This window comes from Quercus lobata, chromosome 6 (genome assembly GCF_001633185.2).
Source record: "Quercus lobata isolate SW786 chromosome 6, ValleyOak3.0 Primary Assembly, whole genome shotgun sequence".
Classification (NCBI taxonomy): domain Eukaryota; kingdom Viridiplantae; phylum Streptophyta; class Magnoliopsida; order Fagales; family Fagaceae; genus Quercus; species Quercus lobata.
The window spans coordinates 18,344,944-18,370,075 of record NC_044909.1 but is presented as its reverse complement, the minus strand read 5'-3'; the positions used below and the strand labels follow the sequence as shown (position 1 = coordinate 18,370,075).

General features: G+C 36.7%; 1 protein-coding gene across 1 annotated transcript; it reads right to left on the bottom strand.

The window, feature by feature from the left end:
• Positions 1 to 1,520: 1,520 nt before the first annotated feature.
• LOC115994293 (casein kinase 1-like protein 10) lies at positions 1,521 to 11,409 on the bottom strand. Its single transcript, XM_031118376.1, has 14 exons — positions 10,548 to 11,409; positions 10,400 to 10,440; positions 9,191 to 9,260; positions 8,933 to 9,081; positions 8,728 to 8,823; positions 6,400 to 6,470; positions 3,934 to 3,995; positions 3,764 to 3,827; positions 3,590 to 3,674; positions 3,268 to 3,394; positions 3,047 to 3,120; positions 2,901 to 2,952; positions 2,430 to 2,563; positions 1,521 to 2,297 (listed from the first exon to the last, which is right to left on the bottom strand). Exons 1-14 carry the CDS (start codon positions 10,621 to 10,623, stop codon positions 2,019 to 2,021), a joined length of 1,380 nt encoding a protein of 459 aa, XP_030974236.1. The 5' UTR covers positions 10,624 to 11,409; the 3' UTR covers positions 1,521 to 2,018.
• Positions 11,410 to 25,132: the final 13,723 nt, after the last annotated feature.

Here is a 25,132-nt window from a genome sequence, read left to right as displayed (position 1 = left end):
GTAGATGTACTGATATTATGATGCATGCAATGACGATGGGAACTAGGAGGAGGAGTGGTGGTGGTGTTATTTGGTGATAATTTCTTTTCTTTCTCTCTTTCTTTCAATCTCAAATCTAGGTCTCATCTTTCTCTCTCTTTCATCTCAGATCTGAGTCTCATCTTTCTCTCTTTCTTTTGGTCTTGGATTTGGGTGTGTGGTGTTTTTCATGCTATTTGGTTTCAATCTCAGATTTGGATTTGTGGTATTTTTGGTGTTATTTGATTTCACTAGTTTTGGATTGTGGTTGTGACTTGTGAGCTATGTTCTTTAGGTTTGGGTTTTATTTATGCAGGTCCATTTTTCATACACTCAATCTAATCAGGTCGGTTGCAAGTCAACCCCAAACCCGATCCAATCCAACCCGTGGACAGCCCTAGACCACACACCAACAAAAAGTAGATTGAATATTTCCTTCTAGTCAAAGTAACAACTGTCCAACAATTTCAAGTTTTCACGACATGACATCTTAATTAATTTGATATGGGGAGGGTTATTCTTAACAATTCAATTCAGAGACACCCTTTTTGTTTTGCCCTATTACAGACGTTGCACCCTAGATCTTCATCATTGTGATTAAAGGATGAGGAATTGTCATATATCACTAACCATTTTACATGATTAGTAATATGACCTTGGTAAGACAATCTGAACTCAAATGACAGGTCATGTATTTCCATTTGGTAGGCAAATTGTAAGGATCAAGACCACAATACATGGGAGAATATTATGATAGAATCCAACTTGAACAAAGAAGAAATTTTTTTAATATGTGATCTGGCATTGATAAATGTACCTAGCTACATAGTTCAAGATTGGGCATCTTTTATCTCATAGCCAAGCCATTATTGAGAGGCCAAAGGGACTCGAACATCAATTTAAGTAGAGAATTTTTTATAACGGGAATTAATTTATAATTTGAATTTTCCTTTTCCCCCGATTTCAAAATTCAAAATGCTCAAAGATTTTAGTTTTTGCTTTGATTCTCTATCCCTAGGTTTCACCCTCTTTCTACTTTACTAGATCAAAACTAGGGGTTTTCTCACTGCAAGCTCTGTCCAAAATGCCAACTAGTCCATTGCAAAATGGCAATTAAAATCGGGACTGGGGTGATCAAAGTGATAGGCAAATGCATATATTAGATCATATATTGTTTGCTCAAACAGATAAATGCACCTGACTACCAAAAATATACATTATACCAAGAGAGAATACTCAGCACATCTAGAAAACCAAATGCATACAAATAAATATTTAACAAAAGATAAGCACACCAGAAAACAACTTCAGGTTGAAATTTCTGATAGACTTTCAACGTAACTAATTTGATAGGCAATATCACCCTCGCAAAATTTTCCTGTTTAAAGCAAGTAATCACGAGCCCTCAACAGTGGATAATCCAGGAGATCAGAAGAGATGTTTAGCTAAAATTTACATGCTACAAAAACACTAATGGCTAGCAAAATTACTAGAATAAAGTGTTTAAAGCAACCAAAAAAAATATCCTTTTAAACCAAGTGGACAAAAGAATTCAACAGGTGGCTGATGAAACCACTGATTAATGATTATACATCATTTACCCATACTACAAAGACAAAAAATATGAATATATTACGTAATACATGACAAGACAAAGGGTGTATTAGTCATAAAGCATGGTTTTCATTTTTCCCCAGGAAAAAATATAACATCCGTGCTTATTACAACTATTCGTGTCTCAAATATATGAACAATTCCCTAAAGTGAGACGATCTCTCTTTCTTGGGTGAGCCCAAGAGGGGCATTATAATTGCGAGAATCCTGAAGAGGTAAAAGAGTCTGGACATGTTCTCAAGTAGAACATTTGCGAGCTTTAGCAGCAAATTGAACCCAGCAACAGATAACACATATACAAAGTAACTGAGGTAAAATCATAATATTGCTGACATCGTGAAAAACTGCAAAAAAAGTTGAGTCTTGACACAAGCACTTCTTACCCTTTATTTCCTCTTTCCTGTGCCAATCGATAGAAGCTCAAAGCTCCTAAGTGCATCATCACGACCACCTCTGGTAGCAGCAGTTCGGGTAAAAGATGTTGTTTTGGATTCAAACCCAGGTTGAATCCTCTGGGTTGTAGACAGGCGACCACTGCTTGAGACCAGCCGGCTTGACCGATTTTCACTTGGCTCACCAGAGGAGCTTGGTCTGCTGCTTGATACAACTGGCCTCTTTGAAGAACTGCCATTGCGAGAACTCCTTCCCCTTTCAGAATCAGGTTGCTGCAAAGAGGAAAGAAGAAAGAGAGTGTGAAGTGATTGGGAATCAGAGTGCAAGAATGACTTCACAGAAAAAATTGAAAGGGACACAGAAAATAAGCAGAAGATTGCATATTACTACTCGCAATTACTCACCACATCCTTGGAAGATGGCACATCATCTGAAGATCTGTGCCTGGTGTGCTCACCATGCAAACCATGCCCTGTGCCATTCCTTCTAGCAAAGGCCTCAACAGCACCAGAGAACCTATCTCGAATCTCTTGTCCCACTAGAAGAAACATATAATGATGTGTCATATGTCGAAAACTCTTCATCTTTCTAATTCAAATAAGAAAATAACTTGAGTAGAAGTATTTACTACAATCTAAGCAAAATACTACAGATCTCACTGCTCTATAAGCTTTCTAGAGAAATACCAGAGTGACCAAACAAAGGCAATCAACCCTTTGGAAAATGTAAGAATATATCTCAAGCCACAGCACAGAGACGAGCCAAGAACTTGAGAGCTTGAAGCCCATTTTACATTTAGGAGAATTCTAAACATTTATAGAATTTGATTGTTTAAAACAAGTTGATCCAAAGCCTTGCAGTAAAAGGGAACAGACCTGAAGGTCTTTCAGCAGATGTTCCTGGATTTAAAGCTGGTTTCCCACTTGGCTGTTGAAAAATGACATGAAAAGATATCAAGATCATTTACAACTCATATAAAGATACTTTTACAAAAAATATTGCCGATAAATTATGTACTGACTCTTCCTCTCGAACTGGAGCCAACTTGAGGGTATTTCAATATAGTCCAATCAAACACATAGTCAAACTGATAACCTGCACCAATCACAACTCACTGAATTCCAGGTTTTGTGAAACCTCTCAATAAAATTCAAGATGAGAATCACAGAAAGAATTATTCAACATTTATTAAAACAAACTGAACAATTTTAAGGGGCTGGGGCTTAAGAATCTTCAAGTAACCTTCTCGAATAAATAGATCTCGGAAAAGCCTCTTCAGATATGAATAATCAGGTTTGTCCTCAAACCGCAATGATCGGCAGTAATGGAAGTATGATGTGAACTCTGATGGATACGATTTGCAAAGAACCTGTCAAAAAGCATATTTGTAGTTCATATCTCAAGTTTACAAATGTTTTGGAGCACTTGGAATACAGAACAAGCACTGCATATCAGACTCGTGATAACATAAATTCAGTGATTTGTTCCTGTTATAAACTAAAACCATATGTTTCATTATTAAATTGTCCTGGCATAAGCTGCTGGAAGAAGCAAGTGATAATACCTCTATGGGAGTAAGCATCTTCTTTTCACTGATCTTGTCATATTTCTGCTTCTTCGTACCTGCTTTTAAGCCCTGCCACGGAAGGCTGAAACAAAGAATCATATGCAGTAAGTAAAGAAAATGCGAATAAGCTTAAGCAAAGTAGGTGAAGTGAGAATGTCAATAAGTGATAACCTTCCCCTCAGAAAATACATAAGCACATAACCAAGAGACTCAAGATCATCTCTTCTGCTTTGTTCTGCATGTAAATCAGAATTGTGAATACATCTAAACATGTGATAGCAAGTATACAAAACCATCTGAATCATAATAGCTTTTAAAAATTTAAAAAAAAAGTCACTCACCAACTCCAAGGTGGGTATTAACACTTGCATAACGAGCTGTTCCTGTGAGATTTTTGTTTTCCCTGTAGCAAAAAAAAAAATGGGAAGATGTGATGGAAAATAAACAGGCAACAAATGCTGAAAACATGAGAAAGTTATTTTCAAAACCACAAAAAAAAAAAAAAAAAAAAAAAAAAAAAAAAAAGCATGAGAAAGTTGAGTAGCATATTAACACATCAGGAAGACAGTAATTCATTAATGATTAAGGTCAAAATGGATTAAAAAATGACAGAAAATGGAACAATGAAACACTCAATAACCTGTATTATAAACATATGCGTCCAAACATTCAAATAAAAATAGGTTCATCTCAGCACTGTTAAAGCTTCCATACAATCTACAAAGCCATCTGTAAGTTCCATACAACTAATACTCCAGGCTTGTCCACATTTTCTCATGATTGTTATATGCAAGCACTACCAGAATGCAGAAACTAATCTACTTGTGAGGATTGCTCATAAAAAAATACTCCTGTAATAGAATAACGTGATACCAATTAAAGTAAAAGTGCAAGGTGCACTTAAGCGCCAAGGCCTTCTAGAGTCTAAGCGCAAAGCGCAAGCACATGCCTGATCAAAGTCAAGTGCACATTTTTAAAAATATAATGTAATAAATTTGAAAATAATTATTGATGGTCAATACAACAATCAAGTGATCACATAATCATATTAGTTGAAATATAACAGTTTACATCATTCTCTAAATCACTTATTCACTAGATGAGTATTAATCAATACAAGTCTAAGTGCACAGCTCATTATATGTTCAACACCAACTATTAAAGCAACTAACCAATTATCACATAAATTTAATAATTTTTTTTTTCTCAAGAATGAACTAGGAGTTTCAGGACATGGCAGTTTTGGTAGCAAGCAGAAAATTCAAGGGAATATGCGTCAAGGTAGAGAGGGGTGGGCTCAAGTGTATAGTAGCATACCATAAAATCTAGCCATCTATGAGGCACGGAAATAGCATTTGGGCTGCCATGTCTGTGTCCGACACATACTGGACAAGGGACACGGCTGCAGAAATTTATAATAAAATAAATAAATAAATAAAAAGAGCAAAAGACCCAAAACGCAGCTTTTTGAGAGCAGAAATAAAAACCTAGATCCCTAACCCTCAGACCATTTCTCTCACTCAATTTCTCTCCTCTCTCTCTTAACTTCTCACTCACTCTCTGTGACATTGGGGTTATTGGCAAAAGCAAAGGCCAACAACAGCGACGGTGAAAGTCCTCTCTCTCTCTCTCTCTCTCTCTCTCTCTCTCTCTCTCTCTCTCTCCCCCCCCTTCCTTGCTTCAGTTGATTATTTCTCTATGACATTGGGGTTATCAGCAAAAGCAAAGGCCAACAGCAGCAACGGCAACCGCTGATGGTAAGCTCTCTCTCTGCATGAGTTGCTTATTTCTCTTTGCTTACAAATTTGTTATTTTGGGTGAGATAAATTTTATTTTGTTATATTATTATTGGGTGTATTTTGGTTTTTGGATCTGATATGTATGTACATTAACATAAAGAAATAGAAGAAAAATAAATTTAATATTTGTTTAACATTATATGAAAAATGAACCTGTAACAATATTTAAAATATATAAATAAAAATATATTTAATAATTAATTAATATATGTATTCCCTCCGTGTCGTGTCCTAATTTTTCAAAAATTGTCGCGTCGCTGCGTCATACCCGTACCCATACCTGTGTCCGTGCTTCTTTTAGCATAAAATTGACTTTTGTACACCACATCAACAGTTTATTTCAACAGTAAGATCAAATGGCTACAATTCATATTTGGTGTTCAAATATATATACTTTTCTAGCAATCTGATCTTACTGTTGAAATAAAACGTTGATTTGGTGTACAAGAGTATATATATATATAAACACACTTTGAGCTTATAGAAAAAGCTCCAAAAAAACATGAAGGTGCCTCACTTTAGAGGCAAAAAGTACTAGGTATATATAAACACACTTTGAGCTTATTGAAAACGCTCCAAAAAAGCATGAAGGTGCCTCACTTTAGAGGCAAACAGTACTAGGGCTTTGGGAGCTTTGCGCTTAAGCATGCTTTTACCCATACTTTGTGATACAACTATATAGAAATAAATATATTCAGACCGAATTTGTTAAATAGGGTGCAGAAAAGAATATAGGTATGCCAATGCAAGAATGAACAGCTTCCCCTCCGATCTTTTCCCAAGAACAAGGGGAAACAACAAACAGACATGCAAACATCCATAATGCTGAATGCACTAGAATTGACCTATGGATACTCGTATGGCTATTAACAGGACTAATAACAGAAACTTGACCTATGAATACACTATAATTATATGATTAGCTCAGATAAAGTAAAAAAGAATTGAGTACAACAACCAGAGAACGAGTTAATTAGGAAGCCACAAAAAACCATAATGCTGGATTACCTGTATGGTATGTGCTTGTGTGTTTGAAGATCTCTATACTTTTTTGCAAGACCATAATCAATTATATATACCTGCGTTGAAAAAACACCCAGCTAAGCAAGTAAATGCTAAGCAATGCATGTTAGGGCACAACTAGAATATTTGGAAATATTGATTTCGTAAGGTGTTATGTACAACCAACAAAATAAGCATCAGCTGAACAGATCAATGCTACCAAGGGACAATGGCATTTACCAACACAATAAGTCATAAAACATGCTTGGATGAACTCTCATGGGAGTCTGGCAATATAACAATTCTGTATTTATCTAAAATAAAAATCCCTCTCTCTTCTGAAATTTTTCCTACGTAACTTCAACCCTTTTTGGATGTGAGCTTCGGATAAAAAAAATAATCAGGGCTCAATCAACTTGAACATGTATTAAAATTTACATTAATTTTTCCAAAAATAATAACAATCTTTTCTTCAACCATCTAAGATTTTCCACCCAAAAAAAAAATCATTCAGGACTTCTTATTAATTGATATTTTTTATTGGATAGCAAAAGAAAAGCTTGATCTCTAGCAGTACACAATTTTGGATTAAAAAATAAAAAATTTAAAACTCATTCTTTATGTGATTGTTTGAGAACTACAAATCACCTCTTCATAAACAACCAACCTTTCATAGTTTTCAATCAGATAAATATTATCCATAGAGTAAAAATAATAAATTAGGATGAGCTATTGATGAATGAATCTATGCTAAATTGCCATCATTGTAAGTGTTAGAATTATGGTTAACTGATTAAATTCACTATTTCCTAATAGTTCAAGCATTTGGAACAATTGGTAATTTAACATGGTATCAGAGCAAGAGATCTTGAGTTCAATCCCTGACTTTACTCTACCTTCCATTTAAAATGTTAAATTACCACTTGTTGGCCCCCACTTATTTAAGGGGAAGTTTAGGCCCACAAGTGAGGGGAAGTGTTAGAATTATGGTTAAGTGATTAAATTCACCATTTCCTAATAGCTTAAGCTTTTAGGACAATCGGTAATTTAACAGTAAGCAACACTAAAACTATAATCACATCAGTCAATAGTTTTATTCATTGATATTTTTTCTAGGAAAACAAAGAAAAGCTTGATCGTAAGCAGCAGTACACGATTTTGGCTTAAAAATACAAGTTATAACTCATTCTTTATGTGAGAACTACAAGTCTACAAACCACCTCTTAATAAACAACCAACCTTCAATAGTTTTCATCAAATAAATTTTATCCATAAAGTAATAACGATAAGTTAAGATGGGGTATTGATGAATGCATCTCTGTTAAATTTCCATCATTGTAAACGTCCCCAAAACTATAATCACGCTAGATAGGGGGAGTAAGCTATAATCAGTCAAATACCTTCCCACAACAAAAAGACATCTAATATTTGTAATGGTTTACAATGTCTATGCTCCCATCCATATCAACTACAAGACTTAGAAAGCTCTAGGACTAAATAAAGAACCAAAAGCAGTATGCCAATGTACAACTGCCTACACTGCAAGTATATTCTCTATCAGAGATTTAACATTATTCAAGGGTTAGCATACCACCATTATATTGCCTAATTATTTTTATTTCACCAGTATTTATGCAAAAGAACTAACAGTTATTCTTCACATGGGAACATAATTGAAGTTGTCAACTCATCAAATCCAACCGAACAATTCTTGTACATAACTTACCATAGCCTAAAAAGTTAAAACAAAGAATTGGCAATCTGCTAAATTTGGGTCCAATCTTTAAACAAAAAAACAATTCTCACTAACTAAAGTTTTACATCAAGCAATTGGCAATCTAGCTTCTAAAAAATTGAGATAAAATCCTTTGCCCCTAACCACAACCATACCGCATGCCACTACTACCTGAGCCCAGGCTCAGCAGCTCCCAAACTCAAAAAAAAAAATAAAAATAAAAATAATTATACTACTCCATTTTTGACATCTCTCTAATTGTAATTCTCTATCCCATATATCCATATTCCCTGAATCAAAAACTAACATAGAATTGAGTATTTAGTGCATATTCACATTTTTTGGGGGGAGGGGGGGTTCTTTTTCAAAGGTTACCTATAGCTGCACAATATTCTGGCCAAATGAAATACACATAGCATTCACATTGTTGAGAGTCAAGACATGTCTCAACAAAAGTTGCACGAAGTCTTCATGTAAACAAAGATGGGATATTGCACAGATGTTTATGTACTACGGTCCAATGTGTATGCATTTACAGTAAAACAAGGTGAAAGTGAACACGGAGACAGATGCACTATATAGACAGTGAAAAAAGTAACCTGATTAGCTTTGCGCCCTAAACCCATCAAAAAGTTGTCAGGCTTTATATCACGGTGAAGAAAACCCCGTGAGTGCATATACTCAACTCTGTTTATCTACATAAAATAACAGGAAAAGAAAAGAAAAAAAAAAATCAGTATGGAAGCCATATTTGCCCAATATACCTCCTTGATTTTTCCTTCATTGAAAACATTAAATTATTACCAACTGATCTGCAAGCATTAAAACCGTTTTCAAAGAAAACTTCCGGTTGCAATAGTTGAACAGGTCTTCTAGGCTTGGGCCAAGAAGGTCAATAACCATAACATTGTACTCTCCCTCAACGCCAAACCATTTCAGATGGGGGATACCCGCTTCATACAGATAGAAGATAAATAAGTGCATATAAATTGATTTTAACTCACAGAAATAACCTTTCATTCCAACTCATTATAGACAAAAGGAGCAAAAAGAGAAACTTACTTCCTCCTTGTAGAAGCATGTATAATTTTGACTCATAATGAAGCTGAGGGTGCTTGGTCTTCACAGATTCCTGGGGAACAAGAGAAATATAGGTGGGTAATGTAAGTTATATAGTTACTCAAGTTGTAGAACAAGCAAAATCATAGATTCCAAAAAATATAAGGTGAGGAGAAAAAAGTGAACTGAAGTTCTCAAACTTGTATAAGCACCACACAAGCACATGAAAAATATAATAATAAAAAATTGTATTCAGATCCGATGCATACTCAACATGCAGGCTAAGATTGGTAAGAATACCAAAATAATCAACAAGAGCCATCTAATGGATCCATACAATAATATGTGAAGGTCTGAAGGAAGATGGAGACAAGAGACTTTGATTTCAACTTAAATGCAGCCCTTCCACAGCTCTTTCGATCCATTCATCATAAATAATTATCTAAATAAATTATTGTACTACAAAAACAACAACAAACAAGCCTAAATCCCAAATTCTTGAAGCCGGCTATGGATCCTCAACAAAATAGTTAGGGTTAGCCATGTGTATCATTTTCCTCCATTCTACTCTATGCAATTAGAATATTGTAAATGCAAATATTTACTTGAATGAAATAATCCTCAGCATAACCGTGATGCCATGCCCTTAAATACAACTCTTAAAACCTAAAATCCAACTAATGCAGTGCCAATCCACCCCATAAAAATCAGTTCTCTCGTATTTCAGAAACTCTACAGTACTAACTACTAACTAAAACTATGAACGACAACAGGGCACAAGATGCTTCTAAGTAAAACTGTAAATAAAATTTATTAATCAATTAGCTTAGCTAACCAGTAACTCCAGCACTTGGACCAAGAGCCTTGTAGCTCAACAGGTACTTCCCCTCCCCCAACTATTGAATTATAATATTAAAAAGCAACTCAAGTACTTGAATGTTAAAAATAAGCAGCGTAAGAAACCAAATAATGAACTTCTTTAGCAAACTGAAATGCAGGTTTGCTCAAAAATTTAAGGTGGTTTTAGACAAAGACAAAATCCATCTTCCAAAAGATCTATTCAAAAAATGACAACCAATAACATATATTTAGATTCAAGAACACTGTCTTGCTTGTTCATCAATGACTTGAGCTCCACAATACAACTGAAGAAATCAACCTCCTAAAACAAAATTTGAAAGGAACAGAGAAAGTGAAGGCCTTCCAACATACCAGCTTTACAGCCACTTCCTCTCCACTTTGTATATTAACCCCTGAAACAACAAACCAAACCAAACCAATAAGATTCTCCACACAAAATACAAAACTAAAAAGTGACATAAGCAGACAATGCTAACTTAAAACCCCATGAATTCCATACCCAAATAGAGTTCTCCAAATGATCCACTACCGATCTTTCGCCCGAGCTTAAACTTCCCACCAATCACATGATCCATGGTTCAATTCCCAATCAAAGTAAATACAAAACCAACAAGCTCACCCTCCTAACTCTTTTAATACAATACTAAAATGTCAAAAAGCTTTTTGCTTATCCAAAAAGCTCATCACCAATAGATCTTTGATTCTAATCCACTCTCAGATCCACCTAACTCCAACAGAAACACAATGATCCCAAGAAAAAAAAATACCCTTTTCTACTCTTCAAAAACTAAGCTCAAAAATCCAAAACTTTTCCCCCAAAAAATTCGATATCAAAAAAAAAAAAAATCTATGTAATACACCTAACTCTAACATAGGATACAACTACAATTAAAAAAAATATAAAAATCTAAAGAAAGCCCAATAATCACCGAATAAAAACCCGGGATTCAGGGTCATCAAAAGGGTATTTCTTTGTTTTGTTTTTTTCTTTTCTTAGTAAAATCGAGATGAGATAAAACGAAGGTTGAAGAAAAGGAAATAAAAAGCGGTTGTTTCTTTAAACGGAAAATTATTGTGTTGTGTTTTCAGGAAAAGAATGAGAGAGAGAGTGGGTGTGGGGGACTTTGAAGTCGGGGAATGGAATCTTTAAATTTGGGTCCGATTATCACGGCGAAGCTAATAAAATGTGGGGGTTAGATTCGGAGGGGATCTTTCGGATCTGGGTTTGGGTTTGGGTTTTCCCGGAAAATCCTTTTTTGGTGAGAGTCTGATTCCTCAGGAAAGGAGCGTTGGGATGAGAGATAGAGAGAGAGTGAGAGATAAAACGAACGAAAATGGATGAGAAAAGTTGATGATTGAAGAAGCAAAAGCTTAAATGATATTGTCTTTTTTTTTTTCTTTTTTGTTTTTATTATTATTGGTATTATTTTGTTGTCTATTATCTGTTACTTATAGAATACTTAACTTATTAATAATTGGTTAAAAGTTAAAGCTGAGATTTTTTTTTTTTTTTTTTTAAATGTATGAGACTGAGAATATCATTGAGAACTAGACAACTCAACTTCTTATAGCATGAATTAGGGATTTTTTTTTTTTATATAGGAATTAGGGATAATTGATTGTTCTTATTGTTTGAAGACGGACACCTCATATTCGAAAAAAAAAAAAATTTTGATAGACACCTCATATTCGTGGACAAAGGCAAAGGAAAGTATTTCATATTTTATATTATTAAGTTTGATCTGAATATTACTTTTTTTTCCCAAATTGAATAACCATTACGTGATTTATATAAAAATTTTGACAGTCAAATCTGCTTTGGGATTTCTTTTCAAGGGTGTTAAGAAACTTAGGGGCTGTTTGGATTCACAATTCTCGTCACTCAATTCTTAGTTTCCATAACTTAATTCTCAAAAATGGTGGGACCCATCTCAATTCTCAAAAAAAATTTTGTTTGGCAAGTCATAACTCAATTTCTAATTTTTTATTTCCATAACTCATAACTCAATGGTATTTTTGTAATTAAACATACATGAGGGACTCACTCAGCAGCAACTTTTGACCAACTGACCTGTTTTTTTTTTTTCTTCTTCTTCTTTCTCAATGGTTCAGTCTTCACTGCTTTTTTTTTTTCTTCTTCTTCTTTCACTTCACTGGGTTTTTTTTTTTTTCCTTCTTCTTCACTGGCTTTTTTTTTTTTTTTCACTAGGTTCGGGTTTCTGGGTACTGAAAAAAAAAAAAAAAAAAAGCTGCACCGTGACAGGCGTGAGCCCCCCAAATAGTGTGAAAAATAGTAAGTGATGGAAACTGAGTGATGAAGGCAAACGGATGTGAAAAATTGAGTGATAAGTGATAAGTGATGAGTTATGAGTGATGAGTGATGGAAATTGAGTAACAGAAATTGAATGATCAAATTTTGTTGGCCAAACAGGCTCTTACGCTCCGTTTATTTTGATGTAAAATATTTACAGAAATAAAATATTTGTAAAAAAACATTTTCATTTTACTGTGTTTGACAGGATACATTAAATTACTTTGTAAAATATTTTTAACACAACATAAAGTAGAAAAAAAAACTATTAAAATATTTTAAAAAATTTATTAACTTCTAAAAAAATACATAGAGACCGATGAAGGAGCATCACTTTACAACAAAAAATATGGGATTAGAGTTTTTGCTCTTTACTTAATTTTGAACAAACTTTCTACCAAGATCTATAAAAGTTTTTGCTCACTTTACAACAAACAAATTCCTTTACTTTCTTAAGTGAAGCCGATGTTAATTTCTTATTCAAAAAGTTGGGCAAGTAACAATCTGGGATTAGAGTTTAGAAAGCTAGCAAGAAATCGAATTTGACAATCATGAATTCAGGTTCAGGAGATCTGGGAAAAGCAATCTCACAAAATTGCATAGCTACTACCATTGTTTTAAAAACCGGACCGGACCGACCGGTCCGACCGGTTCAACCGGGAACCGGAAGCCAATCCGGTCCGGTTAAAACCCTCAAAACCGGCCAAAAACCGGTCAAAAACCGGGGTTGAACCGGAAATTCTAAAAAAAACGGTTCTTTGTCCGGTTCGGTTTTTAAAACCATGGCTACTACTATCTTGATTAACTTTATGTAAGTACTTTGCGAAAAAGTATACATTGGAGATGGGAATTAAATTTGCTTCAGTTATCTTCACAATACTTCATCCCGTCTTTGAGAATATATATATATATATATATATATATATATATATATAATATAATGTTCAATGGTCAACATAGAATTCGTTTCAAATTTGCCCAACAGCCACCAGAATCACCACCAACCATTCAAAAAATAGCCATCAAAACCACCACCAGCCACGGCCAAAGATTTAAAAAAACAGCCACCAACTACCAAAAAAACAAGCACCAACCACCAAATCATCACCAACCATCCAAAAAACAACCACCAACAGCCCAAAAATCCATATCAAAAAGGCAAAAACACCCACAAAACTAAATCAAAAACATGAAAAGAAAACCTACAAACAAAAATTCTAATCTGAAAATCCAAAAACCTAGCAAATCTAGTGGCGATGAGATCGAAACAGCCACCAACAAGATCAAAGTAGCCACCAAAAACCTAAGCCGCTGCTCAACCTTCAGATCCTGATGGATTTCATGAGAAAGACGAGAGGAGGAAGGAGAGTGTGGAGTCGGTCTTGGGTGGCGCTGGTAGGTTTTGGGAGAGAAGGATTGGTGGGTGAGAGAAAACTGAGAGATAGCGTGAGAGGGAGACAGAGCATGAGCCATCGAGATGAGAGTTACTGAGCAAATGTAAAATATTTTACCAAAATTTTAGGTGTAAAATATTTTACAAAATTTTGCTTAGATTGATTTGGTTGACTGAAAATATTTTACTTTTGACTAAATATTTTACTGCCAAAAAAACACAGTAAAATAAGAAAATATTTTCCTGCAAATATTTTACATTGAAACAAACGAAGCGTTAAATTAAACAAACTTAAAATAAAACTAATATAATGAATTATCAATACAAATAAAAAATTAATCACATACAAATGCATGAAGTTTTATAATTTTCTTCTATAAGTTTTCATATTTTGAAATCCTTAAATGATAATTCATTGGTGAAAAGCATATTTTAATCCCTACATTTTCAGGCGATTCCCATTTTAGTCCCTCCATTTTATTTTTACCGCTTTTGGTCTCTATCCTGAAAAACGCTTCCCATTTTGGTCACTGCCGTTACATCAGAAACAGAAAAGGCTGATGTGGCAAACAGTATGAATAAATAATATTAAATTAATGTCCACGTGGCTTAAATTAATAATAAAAAATGTTTTTTGGTATTAAAAAATGTCACGTCAGCATTTAAATTAAAAAAATTAATTTATTAATTTTAACTAAATAAAAAAAATTAAAAATTAAAAATCATATGAATTGAAATCTAAGTGTGTCTTGAACAAGAACAAAAACTCAGATCCAAGAACACAAACCCAGAAATTTAAAAAAAAAAAAAAACATAGATCTGTTTTCATCTTTAACAAGAACACTAAAGGCCACAATCCCAGATTTTAAATATAAGAACACATGCCCAGATTTTCTAGTATTTTCTTACCCTTTCTTGTCAACCAAACACAAAAACACAAACCGATCTCCAGCAAGAACACAAACACAAACCCAACAGTAGATCTCTCTTGTCAGCCAAACACAAAAACACAAACCGGTCTCAAGCAAGAACACAAACACAAACCCAGCAGTAGATCTCTCTTGTCAACCAAACACAAGAAAGAAAACACATACCCAAAAATCAACAAGAAAACAAACACAAACCCATCAATCCATCTTCAGCAACAACCCAACAATCCAAACACAACATCACAACGATCCGCGATTTGAAACCCAACGATTCAAAACTAAACTCAAACCAATGATCCAAAATCTTCAAACCCACCACATCCACATCCACAAGCTTTAATCCTTCACCGATCTTCAAACCAATCACAACCATCCGATCTTCTACTTTTGTTTCACCGTGAGGAACCCAAGCCGAAGCTCCTCAAGCTTTAATCCTTCACTGTTGACCACCACAGCCACGAACGGCAGTGGATCCTCTCTGGGTTTGGTTTATGGTTTTCAAATCCAAACACCATACAACAGTGGCCGAGGGTTTAGATCAATCTAAAGAGAGAGAGAGAGAGAGAGAGAGAGAGAGAAAGAGTCGAGGGTTTGTGTGAGAAGAGAGCTTGAGATAAGAAAAGACAAGATCTGAAAACCATGGCCATGAAGCTGATGATTAGGTCTTGATCTGAAGAGAGAGGGGCTTTGAGGAGGCCATGGGTCTTGATCTGAGAGAGAGAGGCTTTAAATTTGGTTTGTGTTTGAATCGGGTGAGATAGTATGGGGCTCTTCAACATAATATTTGCTTTGTTTATTTTTTCCATTTGGGGCTATCCAGAGCTTGAAGAACATGAATTCATGTTCTGTTCAGAGTTCTTTGTTTTCTTCCCAAAAAAGAGAAAAAAAAAATGATAATTTTTTGGGTTTCAAATTTTTTAGGTTCAAAATCCACTCAGATCTTAATTAATGTGATTTTTTGTTTTTAATTTTTTTTATTTAGTTAAAATTAATAAATTAATTTTTTTAATTTAAATGCTGATGTGGCATTTTTTAATGGCAAAAAACATGTTTTATTATTAATTTAGGCCACGTGGACATTAATTTAATATTATTTATTCATACCGTTTGCCACATCAGCCTTTTCCATTTCTGATGTAACGGCAGGGATCAAAATAAAAAGCGTTTTTCAGGATAGGGACTAAAAGCGGTAAAAATAAAACGTAGGGACTAAAATGGGAATCGCCTGAAAATGTAGGGACTAAAATGTGTTTTTCGCCTAATTCATTATGAGTTATCATTATCTTCGTCAATTGTCAATATGGGTAAGTGTAATCATTTTATTTTGTTAAGTTTGTATAACATTTTTTATTTTTATGCAATTGTCATTATCTATTTGTTATTATTTTTATAAAAATATTTTAAACTGAATAACAAAACTCAACTAATGTGCATTGTATTAATTATTGATCCAAATATCGTTTTACTGTCAAAAAAAAAAATTATTGATCCAAAGAACCACACACATCCATACATATATAAATAATACGCTATGTGTCCACTTAAACAATCAAATACTTGAAAATCACTAACTTTACTCTTTTTTATTTTTTGAATCACTAACTTTATACCAAAATGTTATTATAACATGATAAGAGCATTTGCATCAATTCGGCTAAAACTTTCCATTTATTTTAGTATAAAAACCAACTTTTTCTATTTTACACAACTACTTTGCAAAAACACCCACATCATACTATCTATTATACACTCTATTTTCTTTAAATAATTATTTTTTATTCTTTAACCTACCATATCAAAATACTCTCTCTCTCTCTCTCTCTTAGCCTATTCTTCTTCTTCTTCTCCTCCTTCCTCCTCCTCCTTCCTCTTTGTTGGATTGCGGTATTGGGCTACGGTGGAGGGTGAGGCAATGATGGGTTTGATCTCAATGGGTTCTAGGTGGGTAGTGATGGGTTTGATTTGGGTTTTCCAGTTGATGAGTTGATTGGGTTTTGCAATAGGATGTTCAAATTTGTAATGGGTTGTGACTGGTGGTGGTATTAGGCGGTTAGTGGTGGCTAGGTTTTACGGTGAAATGAAGGAGAGAGAAGAGAGAGAGAAAGAAATTAAATAATGAGAAACTAAAAAAATATTAATATGCAAAGTTACAGTAACCATGTATATTTACATAGTTACAGTAGCAAAAATGAATATCTGCAGTGGTATAGATAGACTAGTGTGGGAGTTTTAAGGCTAAAATGTGTAAATTTCACATCTTTTTATATTTTACACAAATTGGTGCAAATGCTCTAAAATACACACATAGGTAACAAATCATCTATATTTCCTAATTATTAAATTATATAAAGTTAAATTATATTTATAACAAAATATAAATTTATAATAACTAAATATACACTTACAACTCACAAAAACTCGCTCTTTCTTCTTAGAGTTGGAGATATCGATAGTCAAATAGAGAAAAGAGATTCATGAGAGAGAGAGAGAGAGAGATTTGTGATTTATGTTGTTGGTTGGTTTTAGGATGGGTTGATCTATGTTGTTATTTAGTTTTGGGTTCGATTAATCTGTGTCAGAGTGTGCAAAAATATTTTTAAAGATAAATTAAACTAATACAAAAAGATTTTATATATATTTATCAAGTTAGAGGGTTCATTTTGATTGCATTTGTATATAGAACTACATATTTTAAGAAAAAATTATGGACAAAACAAAATCTTACAATATTTTCACAATACTCTTTTTTTTTTTTTTTTGAGAAAAAAAAAATGGGGGTGTTTATGGTTATATTAAACCCCCGGGCAGAGCACACACACTTAGGGATGTGATGCCCACCAACGGACTCTTGGTGGTAGCGGGAATCGAACTTGAGCGTGTTAGGCAGAGCGAACGAACCATACCCAGCTGACTCTTATTTTTAATTGTGGTATGACTTGATCTAATATTTTATTATTTTATTTTAACCTATGAGAGACTAACACCTTAGCTACTGTGACAATTTATTATGTCCTTAGCACAACTCATATTATAATATATAAGGAAAATATGATACACAAAGATTCTACTTTCTAAAAAAAACGATATACAAAGATTTTAATGGAGTGTTTAAATATAGAATAGCATTTGCTTTCAAATATATATAATAGAATTTAAATTCAACTAAATATATATATATATATATATATTATAATAATGACGTGTAAAATTGTAAATTCTCAAAACTTATATGACACAATATTATGAGGTCAACTAAAATTCAATCGTCTTTGGTTTTATACTGAATATAGATATATTAAAAAAAAATGGAAACATAATATTTTATTTTTGAGATAAGTAGATAGTAGGGAGGGAGGAGGTAGGGTTCAACCATAAACACAGGACATTATAAAAGACGTCTTTATCATTGAGCTATCACTTAAATCTCATAATATTAAAAAAGTCTATGGATACAACTTTTTTGAACAACCCTTACCATAACACTGAAGTGATCTATGGTATGGTGAAAAAAGACAATGGGTCCATATGAAAGTAATTGTCTACTACTCATATCATTAAGTTGTGGCAAATGGTTTGGTCCTAAAATAACTACAAAATATTTCATATTTAAAGAATAATATTGTATATTACATTCATATATTTTTCGTTTACAATAAGTGGGGAGAGAGGATTTGAATAATGAGAATCTAGCAATGCTATTAAACTACAAAACTTTTAACTATGAGAAAGCATCCCTTTCCAATTAAGTTCTTCAATTTTCTTCAATTTTAATGCAAATGTAAGGCACAAGACATTCAATAAATTCAATAGATAAAATCAAATAAATGTCACATGTGTCATATCTATCTAAATTTTGGAGAAAATAAGGGGATTTAATACGAGGGATTGACCATATTTCTGAAGTTTAACTTTCCATGTCATTTGGACATTGGACCCCATTTGCAACTTTGCAAGACCATAACGCATGGATGATTGATTCCTAAGATTGTTTACAAATGAGACGTACAAGATCAACATGAACACCTTTCAATCCCAAGTTGAGCATGGTGGAAAAGGCATTACAAAATCTCTCCATAGAAAGATCTTGACCTTTTGAGAAACCTTTAATGACCACAAAGTCTTCCACACATTTTGCTGTTGTAGAGTAGAGCCCTAGATGACTCTCCTTCCTTATCAATATGCTTTAAGGACACGCCATATAATAAGCATTACAAACAGTAAAATCACCATATTTTGAGGCCACCCAAACGAGTATGTCTCTATTAGTTTAACTTGATAGGGACTAATTTGCCTAATGGACTCAACATCAATTTGCAAGAAAGACATGCTACAACAATGGTAGATTCCACTAATGAGTGTTAGGATCAACAACTCACATTCGTGAGCATTTGAACTAAGGAATCTTAACAAAAGAAATAACTCTTGAGGAAGTGTTTTCTACAGATAAATTGACTTATAAGAAGAAGGCAAGGAGGCTGGACGACCTCTGCAGGGTCATCTACTTCACTAAAAGATGACGGAGGATCCTTGATAAACCAACGACACCTTCAAGACATAATGCCACCAAGGCTGACGGATAGGTCATGTACCAACAAGAAAAATGGAGGCGGTGGTTGACCATTAGACTGACGGGACGGGAAGTTGACGGATACCACATAGCCATGTGTGGTCCCCACGAATACTCATGTATGGAAATATCTTGCACATCACGTACCAAGGCCTTATCGCACTCACATATGGAAAGACACCCTAGAATCACAGAAACCCTAATACCAAATACTCTCCGCAAGGAAAGATCCCCACTTCTAAAAGATCTCGATTTACCACTCACCACTATATGAGCATCGAACCTCCTCTTTCCCCAGGTACACAGAAAATCCCTAGCTCTCTCACTAAAGAGTTGATAGAGATTTCTCATTCCCTAACTTGACCTTCAGAGGGTTTTTGGCCAGTGCCTTATGTTTGGTCCTTCATTCTTATTTACAGGTGCCCATTGAAGTGACTTGGAGCCTACGACTTACTGACGATTTTCACACATCACCAGTCGGCGTCATCTATGGGAATAACGAGTGATAACCCATATCGTCATCTCAAAGACAAAAAGTTGTATGGTCTTAACACGATCAATGGCCACTACCAACCAAGAGATCAAAAACCCGGCCAATGCATTGGAGAGGCAAGTGTAAACCCTTACCGCAGGGGTCGAACGGCTCACTCAGCAGAACCATGAGTTTGAACGACAACTGGAGTAGCGGAATGACCAGGAGCCGAATGATCAAAATGACAAACAAGACAGGGACGAACGTAACAACAATCGTCCCCCAATGAATGATCACCAAGAAAGGGACAATCAAGAAGAAAGCAATGCTGTTAGTAGATAAGATTAGCAGGATACCAGTCATCCCTCTGAGCTGCAAATCAGTGCGTTGCGCATGACACAGGAGATGCAAACGATGAAAGAAAGGATGGACATGATGATGAGTGCCCTAAGGGGACGAGTATCCACCAACTTGGACGAACTATTGCAGCGGACTAACTCACCCTTCACTATGCAGGTGACTTCTTTCCCCCTTTCGGCCAAGTTCCAAATGCCACAAGTGGAGGCATATGATGGTTCGCGAGACCCACTAGACCATTTGGAGTCATTAAAAACTCTCATGCACTTGCAAGGAATTCCAAAAGAAATTATTTGTAAGGCCTTCCCTACCACACTGAAGGAGCCAGCAAGGGTAGGGTTCAGTAAACTTAACCCGAACACTATCTCCACCTTCAAAGATTTAAGTGAACACTTTATCACGCACTTCATCAGGGGACAAAGACACAAAAGATCTTCAATGGCCATACTAAGCATTACGCAGCGGGAAGATGAAAGCCTAAGGTCATATGTAACCTGTTCCAACAAAGAGGCCCTCTTGATTAACGAAGCTGACGACAAAGTCCTTATTACTGCCTTCACCCGTGGGTTATGATTGGGGGAATTTCTCTTCTCCCTTTACAAAAATGACCCAAAGACGATGGTCGAAATGCTATACAAGGCCATGAAATACATGAACGCCAAAGACACGATGATAGCCTAGGGGGACGGGCTAAATAAGAGACAAAGGTAAGATGACCATCGTTCGGACAGAGAAAGGAAGTTGTCTCGAATGAGTGATCGAGGGGACGAAAGGAGATCCAAAACCCCAACAAGGAGGGACGACAAATTTCAGCCCCCTTGAATAGGCCGCTGGATTAAGTCCTCTTGTAAATAAAGAACGACGCGGCGTTGACATGGCCAGACAAGTTGAGAGGCGATCCAAGCAAGAGGCCCTGGAACAAGTATTGCTGCTTTCATCGAGACCATGGGCATGACACCTCTGAGTGTTACGACCTCAAATAGCATATCGAGGCCCTCATAAAACAAAGAGAGTTACAACGGTTCGTAAAAGGCGGTGAAAACCTACCAAGGGACCCTAAACCCAACTGACGGGCCGAAGAAAGGCCTAGAGCCCCACTCAGCGAGTTCAGAGTAATTGTAGGAGGAAACAATATGGCAGAGTCATCCAAGAAGGCTAGGAAGACGTATTTACGTATAGTGCATAGCATCCAGATTTTCGGATGACCCCCAAAAGCTACGAGGGTTGACAACCCTGCCATCAACTTCATACAGGAAGATGCTAGACAACTACACCACCCTCATGACAACACCCTGGTAATTAGCTTGTCTATCGCAAACTTCAATACCCAACGGGTACTAATGGATAATGGGAGCTAAGCAGATATACTCTATTACCCTACATTTCAGCAAATAAAGGTCAACTGAGAGCGTCTCTAACCCTCCGATATGCCGTTGGTAGGATTCGGTGGCACCAAAGTCTTTCCCGTCAGAACCATTACTTTGTTAGTAACCATCGAGACATACCCTTAGCAGCTTACGAAGGAGGTCAATTTCCTTGTCGTTGATTACTCCTCTGCATACAATGCCATCATTGGTCATCCCACGCTTAACGCATGGCGGGCGGCCACGTCAACATACCATTTACTGGTAAAGTTTCCAATGGAGTACGGGATAGGAGAAATGCGAGAAAACCAAATAGCCACCCGCGAATGCTACGTAGCCATGCTTGAGATGGACAATCATTTGCAAGCCCTGAACATCAAAGAAAGAAAGGTCACTATAGAACCAACGGAGGATCTGGAAGAGATCTCCTTGGATGATGATACCCTTTATCGAACTACTCGTATCGGTACACAAGCCGACCCTATAGTTCGCAAAGAGCTTGCCCTTTTTCTAAAGAGCAATCAAGACGTCTTCACCTTGAGCCATGAAGATATGCTAGGGATTAGCCCCGGTACCATGGTACACAAGCTCAACGTATGCCCATGCTTCCCCCCAATCTAGTAGAAGAAAAGGGTTTTCGCCTAAGAAAGGGACAAAGCCATAGCTGAAGAGGTACGCAAGCTGCTGGAGGTAGATTTCATCAAAGAAGTCTACTACCCCGAATGGTTGGCCAATGTGGTCATGGTCAAAAAAGCGAACAACAAGTAGAGGATGTGCATAGACTTCACCAACCTGAATAAGGCTTGCCCAAAGGACAGTTATCTGCTCCCGCGCATCGACGTCCTCATGGAATCTATGACTGGTCATCAGCTATTAAGTTTCATGGACACCTTCTCGGGGTATAACCAGATCAGGTTGGACAAAGCAGACCAGGAGAAGACTTCATTTTTCATAAGCTAAAGACTCTTCTGCTACAAAGTCATGCCATTCGGATTGAAGAACAAGGGCAACATACCAAAGGCTTGTAAACAAGATGTTTGCCTAGCAACTTAGGCAAATCGTGGAAGTATACATAGACGATATGCTTGTGAAAAGCGCACGGGAAGTTAGCCACTTGGACGATCTCTGGGAGACATTTGATATCCTTCGCCTTTAGGACATGAAGCTTAACCCCAGTAAGTGTGTCTTTGGTGTGGCATCTAGAAAATTCTTGGGTTTCATAGTATCGCAACACGGAGTGAAGCCAATCCCGACAAAGTTCGGGCTATAATGGAAATGACCCCTCCAAAGAACATCAAGGAAATGCAAAGCCTGAACGGCAGGGTTATGGCCCTTAACTGTTTTGTTTCTAGGGCAACGGATAAGTGTCTACCATTCTTCAAGGTGCTAAGGAAGGCTTTCGATTGAACCGACGAGGGCCAGGGGGCATTCGAGGAACTGAAGGCATACCTCACGTCCCCACCACTACTTAGTCCGTCCAAATCTGGTGAAGAGCTCTCTCTCTTTACTTAGCTGTATCCCTGACGACTGTCAGTTTTGCTCTCATACGGGAGGAAGACCAGGTGCAACTACCCGTGTACTACACCAGCCGGGCACTTCGGGGAGGTATCCCCCAATGGAGAAGCTGGCCTTCACACTGATCACTACTGCTCGAAAACTCAGGCTGTACTTCCAAGCACACACTATAGTGGTCTAAATAGACAAGTCGTTGCTAAAAACGATGATCAACTTAGAAGCAGCAGGACGATTGGTTTTATGGGTGATTGAGTTTGGCAAGTTCTATATCCGATACTGACCAAGGACTGCAATCAAAGTAAAGGCTTTAGCTAATTTCATTGCCAAGTTCACAACAGGTGAAGACGAAGAGGAGAAATCGATGGCGTGGACGACATGGATAGACGATTTGTCTAACCAACGGGTCGGAGGAGTTGGGGTCCTGCTACGGTCACCAGAGGAAGATACAATAAAATGTGCAGTCCGCCTCCAGTTCTCAATGAACAACAATGAGGTCGAATATGAAGTAGTCCTCTCGGGCCTCAACATAGCTAGAGCAACAGGAGCTATGTCAGCTGTCACACATTGCGATTCACAAGTTGTGGTCGGGCACATTAATGGTGACTACGAGGTAAAAGGGGAATGGATGAAAGAATACTTGAGCATGGTCAGAAGAAAAATGGGCGAGGAATTCTCGATTAAGTTCATACAAATCCCAAGAGAAGAGAATGAACAAGCAGAGCATTTGGCCAAAGTAGCATTCGTCGACTATACGGACGTCCTCGGTCAGGTACTATCCTTCATCCAATATTCCCCCATAATTGACAAAGTGGAAGTACAAGTCATCCCTCTATAAGTTGGCTGGATGACGCCAATCATATCCTACCTTTGGGATGGGACATTGCCAGAAGATCGTAACGCTTCCCGTAGGCTGGAGGTACAATCATCATGTTTCATCATGATGGGAGATGTCCTTTACAAAAGCGATTTCTCACGTCCATATCTGAGGCGTCTAACCCTCGGCGAACCAGATTATGTCATAAGAGAAGTACATGAAGGGGTATGCGAAAACCACTCAGGGACACGCTCACTCATGCACAAGCTGATATGGGCTAGATACTACTAGCCTACTATGCAGAAAGATGCCCAGTCCTATGTGAAGGCGTGCGACAGGTGCCAACACTTCAGCAACGTCATACGACAATCGACAGAAGGACTCATGCCAATGAGCGCCCCCTAGCCATTCGCCTAGTGGGGATTGGACATAGTAGGTCCTTTTCCCATGGCCGTGCGGCAACTCAAGTTCCTTATTGTGGGGATCGACTACTTCACCAAATGGGTCGAGGCCGAACTATTAGCCACTATCACAGAAAAGAATGTCCGAAGCTTTGTTTGGAAAAGCATCATTTGCAGCTTCGGAATCCCCAGGGTCCTCGTATTCGACAATAGAAAGCAATTCGACAATAATGCACTCAAAGATTTCTACCAACAGTTGGGGATCAAGAACCATTACTCCTCTCTCCCTCACCCCCAGGCCAACGGGCAAGTTGAAGTCACAAACAGATCCCTGCTTAAAATGATCAAGACTCTACTTGAGGGGGCAAAGGGCATATGGCCAGATGAGTTACTTGGAGTCCTATAGGTGTATAGGATAATGGCCCGCACACCTACAGGAGAGACACCTTTCTGCCTCGCATACGGACACGAAGCCGTCATCCCGACAAAAGTAGGACTAACCAGCTCTTAAGTGTCCCACCATGATGAACGAAGTAATGAAGAAGGAATGCGCCTACAGTTAGATCTTCTTAACGAAGTCAGAGCGACGGCAGAACAGAGGATGGCTCATTATTAGGACCTTATGACAAAGCACTACAACACAAAGGTTAGGCCTTGTCACTTTCAAATTGGGGACCTGGTCTTAAGGAAGGTGACAATGACCACTAGAGATCCCTCATAGGGTAAGCTGGGCCCTAATTGGGAGAGACCCTACAAGATCGTCGACTGCCATAGGAAGGGGACTTACTACTTGGAAACCCTCGATAGGCAGAGACTCCATCACCTATGGAACACCAAGCACTTGAGGAAGTATTACTAGTAATAGTCAAATGCAACTTATTTTATTGCTTTCTTTTCATTTTTCCATTTTTTATATCAAAGGTTGAATGTCAAAGACTTTAAGGATGTCAAGTTTCTTTTT